The sequence below is a fragment of the Neofelis nebulosa genome, chromosome 16 (assembly GCF_028018385.1).
Source record: "Neofelis nebulosa isolate mNeoNeb1 chromosome 16, mNeoNeb1.pri, whole genome shotgun sequence".
In the NCBI taxonomy this organism is placed as follows: domain Eukaryota; kingdom Metazoa; phylum Chordata; class Mammalia; order Carnivora; family Felidae; genus Neofelis; species Neofelis nebulosa.
The window spans coordinates 14189273-14202846 of NC_080797.1; the positions used below are offsets into that span (position 1 = coordinate 14189273).

Genomic DNA, 13574 nt, shown 5'->3' on the forward strand with positions numbered 1-13574 from the left:
CGCCCTCTTCCCTCTCCCTCAGTGGCTTCGGCCAGCCTGGGCCCTGAACCTGCCCCAGCTTGGGCCCTAGCTCTGTTTTTCCCAAAACGTTCATTCATTCTCTGCCTGCCGCTTCCCAGGAATTGGGCACATGTTCACACGTGGAACACAGCTCCCATCAGTTACCCGTGTACTCACCTGAGGTCTCCGGCTCCCTCCCCCATGTCTTCCTGCCCAGGCGGCAGCCCCTGCACCCCCAAACCGTGTCTGGGGATACCCCTCCTAAAGAAAAGAAACCCCACTCCAGGTTCTCAGTTCCCCAGCTTCCTTGCAGCTGAGCATATGCCAGATCTGAGCTTAGCTGGAAGCACCTGCCCCCCTGAATGGGAGCCAGGAAGCCAAGAGGCAGGAATAAAGCAAAGTCTACTGCACGTGGCCGTGGGGAGAGGCCAGAGAAGGGCAAGCCCCACATCCAGCATCTGTGGCGTCCTTGGTCTGTGGGCCACCGCAGGAGGATGATTTGTTCCTGCTCCTTGTCCCCAAACCTAAGTTCCTACCCTCCAGACATTCCATGAGCCTTTGGTGCCATGACCTCAGCCTACATTGGTCCCTCGGGGATGGCCACCACGCACGCCAAAGTAATAACCATCATATATCACATGCCCCCTAGCTTCTGCTGGTCCTGCCTCATTTCCTGTTCTCACGACCCTGGGAGGCACGTGCTGTTCTTGTCTCCACTTTACAGGTGAGAAACCTGGCAATACAAGACCCAGCCCCAGGCGGGGGGAGGGGGGCAGAGAGCAGGTGCTGGGGGTTCTGCTGCTCCGTCCGCCACCATGTGGGGCCCCTGGACGTCCATGTAGTGAGCAAGCTGGGGGGTGCACATCACATGTCCTGGGAGAATGTCCCACCTGGACACTCAGTCTACCTGGAGCACATCCTCAGTCACGTGGTGTCCTACGTCCAGCCTGGTGACCACCATGGGTCACACCCCTTGGAGCTATAGGGTTTGTTTGTTTGTTTGTTTGTTTGTTTGTTTGTTTTTCCCAGGTAAAATTCACATAACCTAAAACCAATCACTTTAAAGTATACAATTCCGCGGCATTGAGTTCACGCACAGGTGCAACTGCCACCTCGACCGATTTCAGAATATTTTCGTCACTCGTTCCCTCTTCTTCCACGTGCCCTGGCAACCAGCAGTCTGCTTTCTGGCTCTGTGGACTCGCCCATTCCGGCCATTTCACACGAACGGAATCATAAAATATATGGCCTTTTGTATCTGGCTTCTCTCACTGGGCTTCACGTTGCTAAGATTCACTCATTACGAAGCACGTGTCAATGCTTCCTTTTTATGTCTGAATGGTATAGACCACGTTTTGTCCATCCGTTCACTTGTGGATGGACGTCCGGGTTTTCCACCTTTTGACGACTGTACGTACTGGTGCCACGGACAGTGCCATACAGGCTTTTGTTGGGACACCTGTTTTCAATTGTTTTGAGACTATACCTGGGCATGGGATGGCTAGATCACACGATAATTCCGTTTAACCCACCGAGGAGCCACCAAACTGTCTCCCGCAGCGGCTGCCCCATTTTACGTTCCCGCCAGCGGCGCACACACGTCCTCCATGCGTCCCCGGCCAATGCCTGTCCTTTCCCGTGTTTCTGACCGCGGCCCATCCTCCTGGCTGCGAGGCGGTATCTGACCCGTTGCTGCTCAGCCGAGGGTCTGCCCTCCTCCGTGGCCTCGGGGCCTGGTGCGTCTGCCTGGAAGCGGAGGCCCAGCGCTGGGCAGCCTGAAGGGCCGGCTGTCCTGGGAGGACCCGGCAGAGTGCAGGAGCTGCAATCTCTGAGCGCGGGAGTCTGGGGCGCAGAAGGTACAGCTGGCCCCTCGGGGGCCGGCAGGGAGAGGACAGAGTCAGTGTGTCACAGCCAACTGCCGCGACAGGTCAGGGTCGCACGGCGCAGGAATGGCGAAGGCGGAGACACAGACAGACAGACGGGCAGGAACGTTCCGGGGAAAGCTTTTCGCTTCTGCTAGTTATGTCGAATAAACCAAAACAAGAACTCATTTTGGTTCAACGTACAGGCTAAAACGCATTACGGCAAACACCGGTGAGCACAACATACATGCTCTCCCTCGTCCCGGAATTTCGTTGGCAATCACCACTGCCGTCCTGGCCGCCCACCGTGCTGAGCACTTTCACGCATGGGCTCCCATAATCCCACAAGAGAAGCTCGGATAGAGGTACGGTCATTACCCCACTTTAAAGAAGAGGAAACGGAGGCACAGAGAGAGGTCACAGGTCCTGCCCTGGATCTCCCAGCCAGGAAACGGCTCAGAGCCGGGTCAGTGTGGGGCACGACCCAACCCGATGATGCCACCCAGCTGGAAGCCGACCTTCCCCGCCTGGGACTTGGAGTAATGGGCTCCTAGAGGTAGGGGGCTCCCAGGCAGGTTGTCCCCAATACCTAGGTCAGCGGGGGCGGGAAGGTGGAATGCCTCTGGATGGAATCTGTGCGAAGCTACCACCTCTGGCCGGCAGTCCCAAGCCTTTAAACTGACCCAACCACGTGGGGGTGGGACGGCCAGTGTGGATTTTTGAGTGAACAGAGCTCACTCTCGGCACATCTGTGAGCTTCTCTGAGCCTCAGTCCCCCTCATCTGGAAAATGGGTACACAGCTTCCCTGAAGGTGCCCGTGGGGAGGACCCGTGCTTATCACACAGCCTGCCCTCTCTTAGCTGAATGACTCCAGCCCAGGCCAACCTCTGGGGCCCCTAAGACTCATCTTAGGCTTTGAGGGTTCCATTACACACCTCACATCCCTCGAGTGCCCGAACACCAGCTCTCAGGGGCCCTGTTTGGTCTTCCTGAGAGCCCAGCCAGAGCTGCCTGCTGTGTGTACAGCTCAGCACTCAGCCTCGGGCCTGGTGAGAAGGACAGAGAGCAGTGGGGCCAGCAGCAATCCAGGGGGGCTGAGGTGGGGTGGCAGCCTCTAATCTCCTGCCCCAGAAGGGGCTGCAGGTGCCTCCCGGGGGTGTGTGTGTGTGTGTGTGTGTGTGTGAACACAGCCTCCCCGTTGCCCTGAATTAGGAGACGGACTCAGGAAGCCCCCCCGCAACCCAGTTCTGGACCCCTGTCCCCAAAGGCAAGGCCTGTTCCCTATCTTTAAAATGGGTGTGATGGCATCCGCTGGACTGTAGATGGGAGGGGAAAGGAGAAAAGGTCTACTAAAGCAGTCCACAGCACTTTGTGGGTGTGGAGGGTGAAGAAACGCTTTTTTTTCTCCCCACCCACCCGTAGAAGCCTCCTAAGCAAACACCTGCCCCCCCCACACACACACACCCCGTTTTGATTTCTGAGAAAGAATCTCCTTCTGTCTTCGGTGAGGTGCGCTGGGAAGGTGAGGTGATGGGCCAGACAGACTGGGCCACATGGGGGGGTCACTGAGGGGAGACCCAGCCGGCCTCTCATCGATCCTCGCCCCCTCCCCTCCCCATCTCTCAGTGGCGGCCGGGGCACGGAAAGGTTCTTGGGGGTCCTCGGCGTGGAGCACTCAGCCAGGGCTCACGCAGGGAGGATCCAGGACCCCACCCCGAGGCCCGCCGACCTCGGTAAGTGGCAGCGCCCCTTCTGGCCCCACTGCCTCCCAGGGCCGCCCAGAATCCGTCCATCCGGGCGCAGGATCGGGCGACTCCCCCGTGGCGCCGTGCCGGGACGCCCGGTGCCTCCCCGCAGGTCGCCGAGGGCGCCGGGGCCCCGCGCCACACCTGTCCGCTCCTCCTGGAGGCCCCGGCGCCGCTGCTGCCGGCCCCTCGGCGCGGGGCCCTGTGTCCGCCGTCGCTTTGATCCCGGGGGCCCCGCTGGATAAAAGTCCCGGGCGGCTCCGCGCCAGCGCCAGAGGGGGAGCGCAGCCGAGCCGGCGTCCCAGCGGGCTGGCGCAGGGCGAGCGACGCCGAGGAGCCGGGGCCGCGGGGCCGGCCGCGGTGAGCGCGGGGCTCGGGCGCGTTCGGGGCGGGCGGTGGGAGGGGGTGGGGGTGGGGGTGGGGTGCGGGCCGGGGCCCGGGTCGCCCGCCGGCGGCTCCGGGCCTGGCCAGCAGGGTGAGGGGGGACCCCGGCGGCTCAGGTGAGCGCGCCCGCCCTGCGCCCCCAGGCCCGTCGGGCCCGGCCCCTGCGCGGCAGGCGGAGTCCCGGCGCGGAAAAGCCCCGCTCCTGCCCGTGGCGTCCCCCCTCCCCTCGGCCCCCGCCGCCCCTTCCAGCCTCCCCGGGGCGGGGGTGGGGATGGGGGCGGCGGCGGCGGCGGCGGCGGCGGCGGCGCCGGGCCGGCCGCGGGGGGAATGGAGCCGCCGGGGACCGCGGGGGCCGCGCTGCCCCCCACGGAGCCGGGCCGGGAGCGCCTCCGGCGGCCGCGGCGGGGTAGGCCAGGCCCCTCCGTCAGGCTTGCGGTTTGGGAAGAAAAGGCGATGCCTCCGCCAAGAAAAGAGCGAGCGCGGCCCCCTCCCCCTCCGCCGAGCCGGGCGGCGGCGGCGGCGGCACATCTAACGCGCGGGCACCCGGGCCGCCGCGGCCCCCGCAAACTACGCCCAGGCTCGGCCCCCGCCGCTCATTGGCGCGGGCCGGAGCCAGCGCACCCAGACCCTGCGCTGCCCTCGCCGGCCGCGCGCGGAGCCCGAGCAGCCCAGGCCGACGGCGCCCGGCCCCCCGAGCCTCGACGCCGAGCCGCCCGCGCTTCCTCCGCCGGGCCCGGCGCGGGCAGCCGGTCGGGCGAGCAGGCGCGGCCGGCGCCCCGCGGCCCCGGCGCCCCCGGCCCGGCGCCCCCACCCCCGCCGCCGCCGCCTCAAGGCCGCCCGCTCTCCGCAGGTGGCCGCGGGCCCGAGCGGCGCGGCCATGGGCCGAGGGGTGCGCGTGCTGCTGCTGCTGCTGGGCCTGCTGCACTGGGCCGGGGGCGGCGAGGGCAGGAAGACCTGGCGGCGCCGCGGCCAGCAGCCGCCCCCGCCGCCCTCCCCGCCTCGTGCCGAGGCGGCACCCGCGGCCGGGCAGCCGGTGGAGAGCTTCCCGCTGGACTTCACCGCCGTGGAGGGCAACATGGACAGCTTCATGGCGCAGGTCAAAAGCCTGGCCCAGTCCCTGTACCCCTGCTCGGCTCAGCAGCTCAACGAGGACCTGCGCCTGCACCTCCTGCTCAACACGTCGGTGACCTGCAACGACGGCAGCCCCGCCGGGTAAGGCCTGCGCCCGCCCGCCCGCCCGCCCCGACCGGCGCGCCCCTGCAGGCCGCCCCGCCGGGCTCGGCCGCCATCCGGCCTCCGTGCCCCCTCGGACGCACGGAGTCTCGGCGCTGGTCGCCCGCCCCCCCTCCTCGGGGTGGGGGGTAAGAGGGCTCCCGTCGGGCTCGCAGAGGAGCTGGCCCTGCGGAGGACCCGGGGCGGGCACCCGCAGCGGGGGTGGGGTGGGGTGGGGTGGGGGCAGCGCTCGGAGAGGTGGCCTCTGGCCAGGCCGGGCACTGACCCCTCGGCCACCGGTGCCCTGCCCCGCTGCTCGCGTCCTTCGGTCTCTGGGCGGGGAGATGACCCTGGCTCCAGCAGCAGGAGGCGACGCAGCGGGGCGGGGAGAGTCCTGCGGTACCCCACCCCCACCCCAGCTCCACAGCGACCCTGTCCGCCCCCTGCTGCTGCCGGGACTACCTGAGATCCCAGCCAGCCAGAGGGACGGGGAAGGGGCGCAGGTGGGACCGAAGGACCTGGGCTGCGGCATTCACCCCTGTCCAGCCCCGATGTATACGAAGGAAGGATGTGAGGCTGAGGGTTGAGGAGGGGTCGGGGCCCCCACACCCTCAGCTAAGTCGACAGCCCGAGGACCGGACGTTAGGTCGGGCCTCGGTGGTACTCGCGCCCTTCCACGCCTTCCTGGCGGTCCCAGGGCCCCCGCCCCACGTGCACGCTCCTCTAGAGAGGGTGCTTTTCGGTCTCCGAGCACCACTGCGGGTCCCCGGGAGGTCCCGAGCCCAGCAAGACCGCCCCCACCCCTCCCCGCGCCCCGCCGCCGGCGCCGAGGTTACAGCAGGTCCCGCGCGGGGCGGGCCGTGGGGATTTTCCACGGACCACACAGCCCCTCGAGGCCCTTCCCGCCCCACGAGCGCCACCTCCCGGGACCCGCCACCGCTGGCGGGGCCGCGCGCGCTCCGCGGGGCCTGGCCGCTGGCGCCCCCGTGCGGCCGGCGCGTGCGCCGGGCGACAGGTGGAATGACCCTTTCCTCCCCAGAGCTGGGTCCTTGCGGGCCCCAGCTGACCACCCGCTCCGCCCGTCCCCCTCCCCCTCCTTGCAGCTACTACCTGAAGGAATCCAAGGGCAGTCGGCGGTGGCTCCTTTTTCTGGAAGGTGCGTCCCCGGAGCCGAGGCGGCGAGGAGGGCGGAGGCCCCTGGGCGTGCGGGCCCTGACATGGTGGCTGTGCCCGCAGGTGGCTGGTACTGCTTCAACCGGGAGAACTGCGACTCCCGCTATGACACCATGCGGCGCCTCATGAGCTCCAGAGACTGGCCGCGCACCCGCACAGGTCAGCAAGTCGCCGATCCCCCCCTCACCCCACCCCCCACCCCAGCTCCCGCCTGAGGGGTAGGGCAGGGTAGGGTAGGGCTGACAGTTCCAAGTTCTGGAAGAACCCTTGCCCTCCTCACTCCCTAGAGCCCTAGGAAAGCCCCCACTGCGCCCACCCCCCAGTTCTCCCACCCTCCTAAGGTCAGGGGGCACCCACCTATCATCCTTCACTCTGTTCCACAGGTAACAGAGTGGAACGGCGGGGGGGGGGGGGGCTTACTATGGCTGCTTCTACACCCCTCATCCCTAGGTCACAGCAGCCAGTGCTGGGTGGTGGAGGTCGGGGGTCACGTCCAGATGGCTAGTCTGGCCTACCTCCCTTGTCGTGGCCAAGTAGGATCCCCCACACCCCACACATTCCCGTAGCTCCCATCCCCACACACCCCTTCCCAACAGAAAGACCCACTGCCTCTGCCCTCCGACACCACAGGCACAGGGATCCTGTCCTCCCAGCCAGAGGAAAACCCCCACTGGTGGAATGCCAACATGGTGTAAGAGGGAGCAGAAGGGTCCTTCCCTGGGGGGAGGTCCTTCTGGGAGGGGTTCTTTCTTGGCGAGTCCCATGGGGGGTGTTCCTCCCTGGGGAGGGTCTTTCCTGGGCGGGGGTGGGGTCCTTCCTGGGGGCGGGTCCCACCTGGAGGGTCCTTCCTGGGGAGATTCTCCCTGAGGGTTCCTACCTATGAGGGATTCCTGTCCTTGGGTGGGGGGGGGGTCTTTCCAGGGGAGTCCCATGGGGGGTGTTCCTCCCTGGGGAGGGTCCTTCCTTTTGGGGGGAGTCCTTCCCAGGAGGTCCTGTCCTTGGGAGGATCTTGTCCTCCGAGAGGTTTTTCCCAGGCGGTCCTGTCCTCAGGACCCTTCCTGGGGAGGGGTCCTTCCTGAGGGCCTTGGGCAGCAGAGGACTATGGCAAACTCACACCGTCCGTTGTCACAGCTTCATCCCCTACTGCTCCAGCGATGTCTGGAGTGGGGCTTCGTCCAAGTCTGAGAAGAGTGAGTCCCTTGCTGTAACTTCTGTTCTCTGCCCCGAAGGACACGGCAGGAAGGACAGGGCCCCTGTTTTGTAACTCCTTCTAATCCTCTGACCGTGTGTCCCGGGATGCCTGCCCCAAGCACCCACTGCCTGTTGTCCAGGGCTGGCTTGACCCCTTCGGAGGTCCTCACTCCTGCGTGTCCCCTGGGGAGGGGCCCCATCTCTCACGCACCTGACAACCTCCCTTCAGTTCACCTCAGCCCCTGACCCTATCCCCCGGAAGGACCTCCAGACCCCCAGCTAGAATTCTTCCTCCTTCCAACCTGGAGCTGGGAGGCCTTGCTCCTGTCCAGGCCTCCCGTTGAAGCCACGGTCCTCCTCCTTGCAGACGAGTATGCCTTCATGGGTGCCCTCATCATCCAGGAGGTGGTCCGAGAGCTCTTGGGCAAAGGGCTGAGCGGGGCCAAGGTGCTGCTGTTGGCAGGGAGCAGGTGGGCCAGGCAGGGCGGGGGCCTGTGTGTGCATGGGGTGTGGCGGGATTAGAGGTGTGGAGGGCAAGGAGGGGCTGCGCCTTGGGCTCCAGGGAGCTCACGCCTCTCCAGGCCTGGGAGGGCACCTAGGAGGGTCTGTGTTACTGGAGCGTCACAGGGGTTCCGCTCCACAGTGCTGTGTAGCTGGAAGCTGTCCGGAGGATGCTTCTGGACTCCGAGGTTGCTGGATGCCAGGGAAGCCTTGGATGACGGTGGCCTAGGTAGTCGGTTAGGGGCTAGCTGTGGACCGGTGTACCTTCTCCAAGGCCTGGGGTCCCTGCAAGCGGGATCACGCCTGGTGGCTGCACCCCTGCAGGCATGCAGGGCCCCGAGGACATCGGTGGAATACCTGAGGGGGTCTGAGGCCATATGTTTTGTCTTCGTTTTCAGATAAGGAAACCGAGTCAGAGACAGAGGAAGGGAGAGAGGAGGGGGAGGAAGTGGGTGACCTGCCACTTAGCTCAGTGTCGGGAGCTCTGCCAGCCCCTCCTGTGCCTCCGTGACCCCCAAAGGCCTGTGGGTCTTGCACACGAATGTGGAACACAGAGCGTGTTGGCAGCTGGGAAGCATCAGGATCCCGGCCCCTTCTCGGGCCTAGGCTGGGGCAGGGCGGGCTCGGGGGAGGCGAGCGCCCCACCGCGGCCACCCGGCCTCACGTACTGCCTCCTCCCCAGCGCGGGGGGCACGGGGGTGCTGCTGAACGTGGACCGCGTGGCCGAGCAGCTGGAGGAGCTGGGCTACCCGGCCATCCAGGTGCGGGGCCTGGCTGATTCGGGCTGGTTCCTGGACAACAAGCAGTACCGCCGAACCGACTGCGTCGACACCGTCACGTGCGCGCCCACGGAGGCCATACGCCGCGGCATCAGGTGCCAGACCCGGGGGTGCCTCCTGGGCTCGCCGGCTCGGGGGCGGAGGGCCTGGGGCGGGGCTGCGGGGGGGGGGGAGGTGGCGGGGCGGGGCGGGGCTGCCTGACCCCCAGCCCTGGCGCAGGTACTGGAACGGGGTGGTCCCGGAGCGCTGTCGGCACCAGTTCAAGGACGGCGAGGAGTGGAACTGCTTCTTTGGCTACAAAGTCTACCCGACCCTGCGCTGTGAGGGGCCGGCTGCGGGCGGGACTCGCGGGGCAGGGTGGGGAGCAGGGGGTGTGGGTCTAGGCTTCCTCCAGCCTGGAGTCTAGAGCTGGGTGCAGAGACCGCAGGCCACCCACATGGGGGCGGGGGAACTGAGCCGTCCAGGTTTGCCTGGGACTTGCCTGGTCTCAGCACTGAAAGTGCACTCGGTCCCAGGCCGACCAGGACAGTGGGTCACCCTGTCCACAGTCACAGTTAGGAATGTGCTTGGCAGCTGAATCCTAGTGCCGCCCTCGGTGGGCCTCGGCCGTCCCTCCTCAGTCCCCCACTTGAAGGGACACCACCACCAAGTTGTGGTCACAGTGCACACCCTGGGAGCCAGGCCAAGGTTGGTGGGGGAGGTAACAAGGTACTTCTTCAGACAAGCACACTGTGAGGGGGGCCGGTAGCCAGCACTCCAAGGGCCTGTGAGCCTGCCGTGGAGCTGGCTGGACCTCAGCGGCCCTTAGCCCCGGGGTGGAGGGTAGAGTGTCAAGGCAAGGCCCAGCTGAGCTGTGCCCCCCAGGCCCCGTGTTCGTGGTGCAGTGGCTGTTTGATGAGGCCCAGCTGACTGTGGACAACGTGCATCTCACGGGACAGCCGGTGCAGGAGGGCCAGTGGCTGTACATCCAGAACCTGGGCCGCGAGCTTCGAAACACGCTCAAGGATGTGCCGTGAGTGTCCTGCCCACCCCACCCCACCCCACTCCCGCCCCTCTAGGTAGGCGGTAAACCATTTGACGTAAAGATAGCGGCCTCACAGATGGCAAAACAGGAAGCCGCCTTGCGAGCAGGGGCATTGCCCAGCGCTGAACAGAAATGAGCTTCTGACCCCTGAAAAGACGTGGAGGAAACGTAAACGCACGTAACCAAGAGAAGGAAGCCAGTCCGAGAAAGGCCACATAGCGTACGATTCCAACTCTGTGACATCCCAGAAAAGGCAGAACTGCGGGGTCCGTAAAAAGCTCACTCGGTACCGAGGACGGAGTTGGGAAAAGGGGGAGGGATGCACAGACACAGAGAATTCCTAGGACAGTGAGACTACTCGGTGTGAGACCGTGATATGGACACACGTCAGCATCCGTTTGTGCAAACCCTTACGATGTCCAGCACGAGAGTGCACCGGGGCTCTGGACTCTGGCGATAGCTGTGTGTCACTGAAGGTTCGTCAGTTGTGACGGACACGCCATCTGGTGGGGGATGCTGATAATGGGGGAGGCTGTAGGTGTGGGGGCAGGGGGTGTGTGAGAAATCTCCATACCTTCCACTCAATTTTAATGTGAACCTAGAGGGGCGCCTGGGTGGCTCAGTCGGTTAAGCGTCCGACTTCGGCTCAGGTCACGATCTCGCGGTCCGTGAGTTCGAGCCCCGCGTCGGGCTCTGGGCTGATGGCTCAGAGCCAGGAGCCTGCTTCCGATTCTGTGTCTCCATCTCTCTGCCCCTCCCCCGTTCATGCTCTGTCTCTCTCTGTCTCAAAAATAAATAAACGTCAAAAAAAAAATTTAATGTGAATCTAGAAATGAAGCCTATTAAACAAACAAACAAACAAACAGCAAAATATTCACCTGTCCGGGTCAGCATCCCACCATGGCCCAGGGGGCCGTGCCTGGAAGGGGTGGACTCTGTGCCGGGTTAGGAGGCAGAAAGAGACAAGGGTCTGTAGGGGAGCCCATGGGTTGGTGGGGACAAGGCCTGGTCCAGAGCAGTAGGTACAGGAAGGAGGTGGGAGCCAGAGAGAGGTGCCCAGGGGCGTGGGCTGGAGCGTCAGGACCTGTGGGCACCGGGGTGGGGAAGATGCTGGAGGTGCTCTCTGTGAGCTGACTGTCTGCTCCCCAACAGGGCCAGCTTCGCCCCCGCCTGCCTCTCCCACGAGATCATCATCCGAAGGTCAGTGTCCCCATGCCCTGGATAGATCGCATCCCTGGCTCTCGCTCCAAACGTCCACAGCCCCACCCCCCCACCTGGCCGCCACCTGCCTTCTCTGGCTCTGTATGAAGGGCTTCTGTCTCGGGCTTCCGATGCCGCTTACACAACCGGCTGTGTGGCAAGAATTCAGAGTCAGCCCGCCTCCGGTGGTAGCAATGCCGAGCGAGCCCCACCTGGATTTCTGTCTGCAGCCACTGGACGGACGTCCAGGTGAAGGGGACCTCGCTGCCGCGGGCGCTGCACTGCTGGGACAGAAGCCTGCACGACAGCCACAAGGCCGGCAAAGCCCCCCTGAAGGGCTGCCCCGTCCACCTGGTGGACAGCTGCCCCTGGCCCCACTGCAACCCCTCCTGCCCCACCATCCGGGACCAGTTCACGGGGCAGGAGATGAACGTGGCCCAGTTCCTCATGCACATGGGCTTTGACGTGCAGACCGTGGCGCAGCAGCAGGGCCTGGAGCCCAGTAAACTGCTGGGGATGCTGAGCAGCGGCAGCTAGGGGTCCCGCCCCGGGAGCTGGCACTGAGGGCCGGCCGCCGCCACGGGCTCCCCACCCCAGGGCCACCTGCCTGGCCTCTCCTGCCCCTCCTAGGACAGACAGGGCCCTGGCCATCCTCCCAGCAGCCTTCGCTGCCCCTCTACCACTGCCTTGGGAGGGGGGGACCCAGCCAGGGGAGACCGTGGACCTGCCCTCCAGCCCCAGCCCTGCCTCCCGCCTGCCCTCGCTGGGGAGCCCCAGGCGCCGGGTTCCAGCCCGCTGGCCCAGCCCCAGCCTCAGCCTCTCCTGGCCTTTTGTATTATTTTATAAAATGACTTTTTTATTACTTTAATTTTTTAAAAAAGGAAAATAAGAAATATATGATTAATGATATTGTTTTGTAACATATTTTTTTTAAATAATGAAAAAAAAAGACAACAAAAGAGCCTCCCCCTGCAGGCGTGTTTATTTGAATGGGCACTTTGCCCGTTTCACACCCCCTCCCCCATCCCCAGGGCAGCAGGGGTACTGGGGGCGGGGGCCATAGGGAGCCCTGACCTCTGACCCCTTCGTGGGGGGCACGGACCCCACCTCGTGTCCTGTTCGTCCACTCAGCAAATACCAGTCACGGGCACAGCACAGGTGAGACACCAACATGGCAATCACAGCTCCCATGTCTCTGTTTTCCCGTCTGGGGACGTTCACACGGCGCGCACCGAGGCCACTCAGAGTGCTTGGCGGGGCACCTGCCCCTTCGGCAACACACCACCCCCAGCAATCTCATTTCCAAACTGTCTCACCCCGGAAAAACACTCCCTATCCAGCTAAAGCGTTCTTAAAAGCTTGCACTGCATTATTGGTTCTTATGAGGTCACCCGTGCACACGCCAAGATGCAGATTCCCGGGCGGAACCCGCTGGGCCCAGCCCCCACCCTGCCTCCCAGAACACAGGGGTAGTCTTCCCGTGGGTGGTCCCGGGGACCCTGCACCCCAGCAAACGCACGCACGCACACCCTCTGTTGTGGCCTCTGTTTTCACCACGCACCGTGTCTGAGGCCCACAGAGCTGTGTACCAGTGGTGTTCCTGTCGCCTCGGGCTGGACGACAGACATCACCTCGCGCGGCGCAGGGGGAGCGGGGGGGCAAAGAGCCCAGAGGGCTTACTGAGGGGAGCCGGGCACTCCCTGCTTCGGGCACCCCAGCATACCTGCATGGTGACAACCCCCCCCCCCCCAACCGCCCCAGCTGCCCTCAAGTATTACAATCCCCAAGTGACAGATGAAGGAATTGAGGCCCGGAGAGGCCGCCTCTGTGACAGAGGGAGGATCCCTGTCAGGCAGCCTGGGCTCTGCACCCACCACACGTGTCAGGAGCCCAGACCTGTTCCCAGAACAGGAGAATCTCAGAGGCCCGGCACCCTCTGGCCCAGCAAGGTCGGGGGCCGTGCCCTGGGGTCTGGCTAGCTCTGCCAACACATCAGGGCCACCGTGGGGCGGAGAGGGATCGGGGCAGAACCCGAGGGCCCGTGTCATCTGCCGAGCAGCGCCGCGGCCCCTCCCAGCCCACCTTGGGCCCGCTCATCACCAATGTTGGCTTCCCCAGGTGGCGCTGAGCGGCCCACCTGGGGTCTCCAGGGACCGCGGCCCCATGGTCTTCTGTGGGAACCCGTGCGGTCCCAAGGGCAAAGGAGACAGTGAGCTCAGGGATGGGGTGGGTAAGGGCTGTAGACGAAAGAAGGGGAATCCAGGGGGGACTGTTGGCTCGGGGGAGCGGCCCTTCCTCAGGCTCCCCGTGGATGGGGGACTCCCGGTGGGAGAGGGGGCTGGGAGGGGCCAACAGGGGGGGCTTCACTGGAAGGGGCCACAATCAAGCTGGACAGGGGACTCGAGCGGCGCCGTCTAAACCCCAGCTCTTTGTGCAGAGAAGAGCGGGGGGCAGCAACATCGGCACCATCGGACAGATGTCCGAGGCGGGCTGGGGGGTGAG

The 13574-nt window shown here is 64.9% G+C and overlaps 1 protein-coding gene across 2 annotated transcripts; it reads left to right on the forward strand.

Annotated features, from left to right (window-relative positions):
- The first annotated feature begins 3506 nt into the window (after positions 1-3506).
- On the forward strand, positions 3507-11981 carry NOTUM (notum, palmitoleoyl-protein carboxylesterase). 2 transcript variants are annotated; one of them, XM_058703878.1, is made up of 12 exons: positions 3507-3596; positions 4843-5204; positions 6308-6360; positions 6441-6536; positions 7008-7068; positions 7509-7567; positions 7936-8038; positions 8752-8943; positions 9068-9168; positions 9713-9860; positions 11025-11072; positions 11303-11981. In XM_058703878.1, the coding sequence occupies exons 2-12, from the start codon at positions 4870-4872 to the stop codon at positions 11607-11609; spliced, it is 1503 nt and encodes a 500-aa protein (XP_058559861.1). In that variant the 5' UTR covers positions 3507-3596; positions 4843-4869; the 3' UTR covers positions 11610-11981. The 2 variants fall into 2 exon arrangements, with proteins under 2 accessions (XP_058559861.1, XP_058559862.1); XM_058703879.1 differs by lacking the exon at positions 3507-3596 and adding an exon at positions 3859-3968.
- The last annotated feature ends 1593 nt before the right edge of the window (positions 11982-13574 follow it).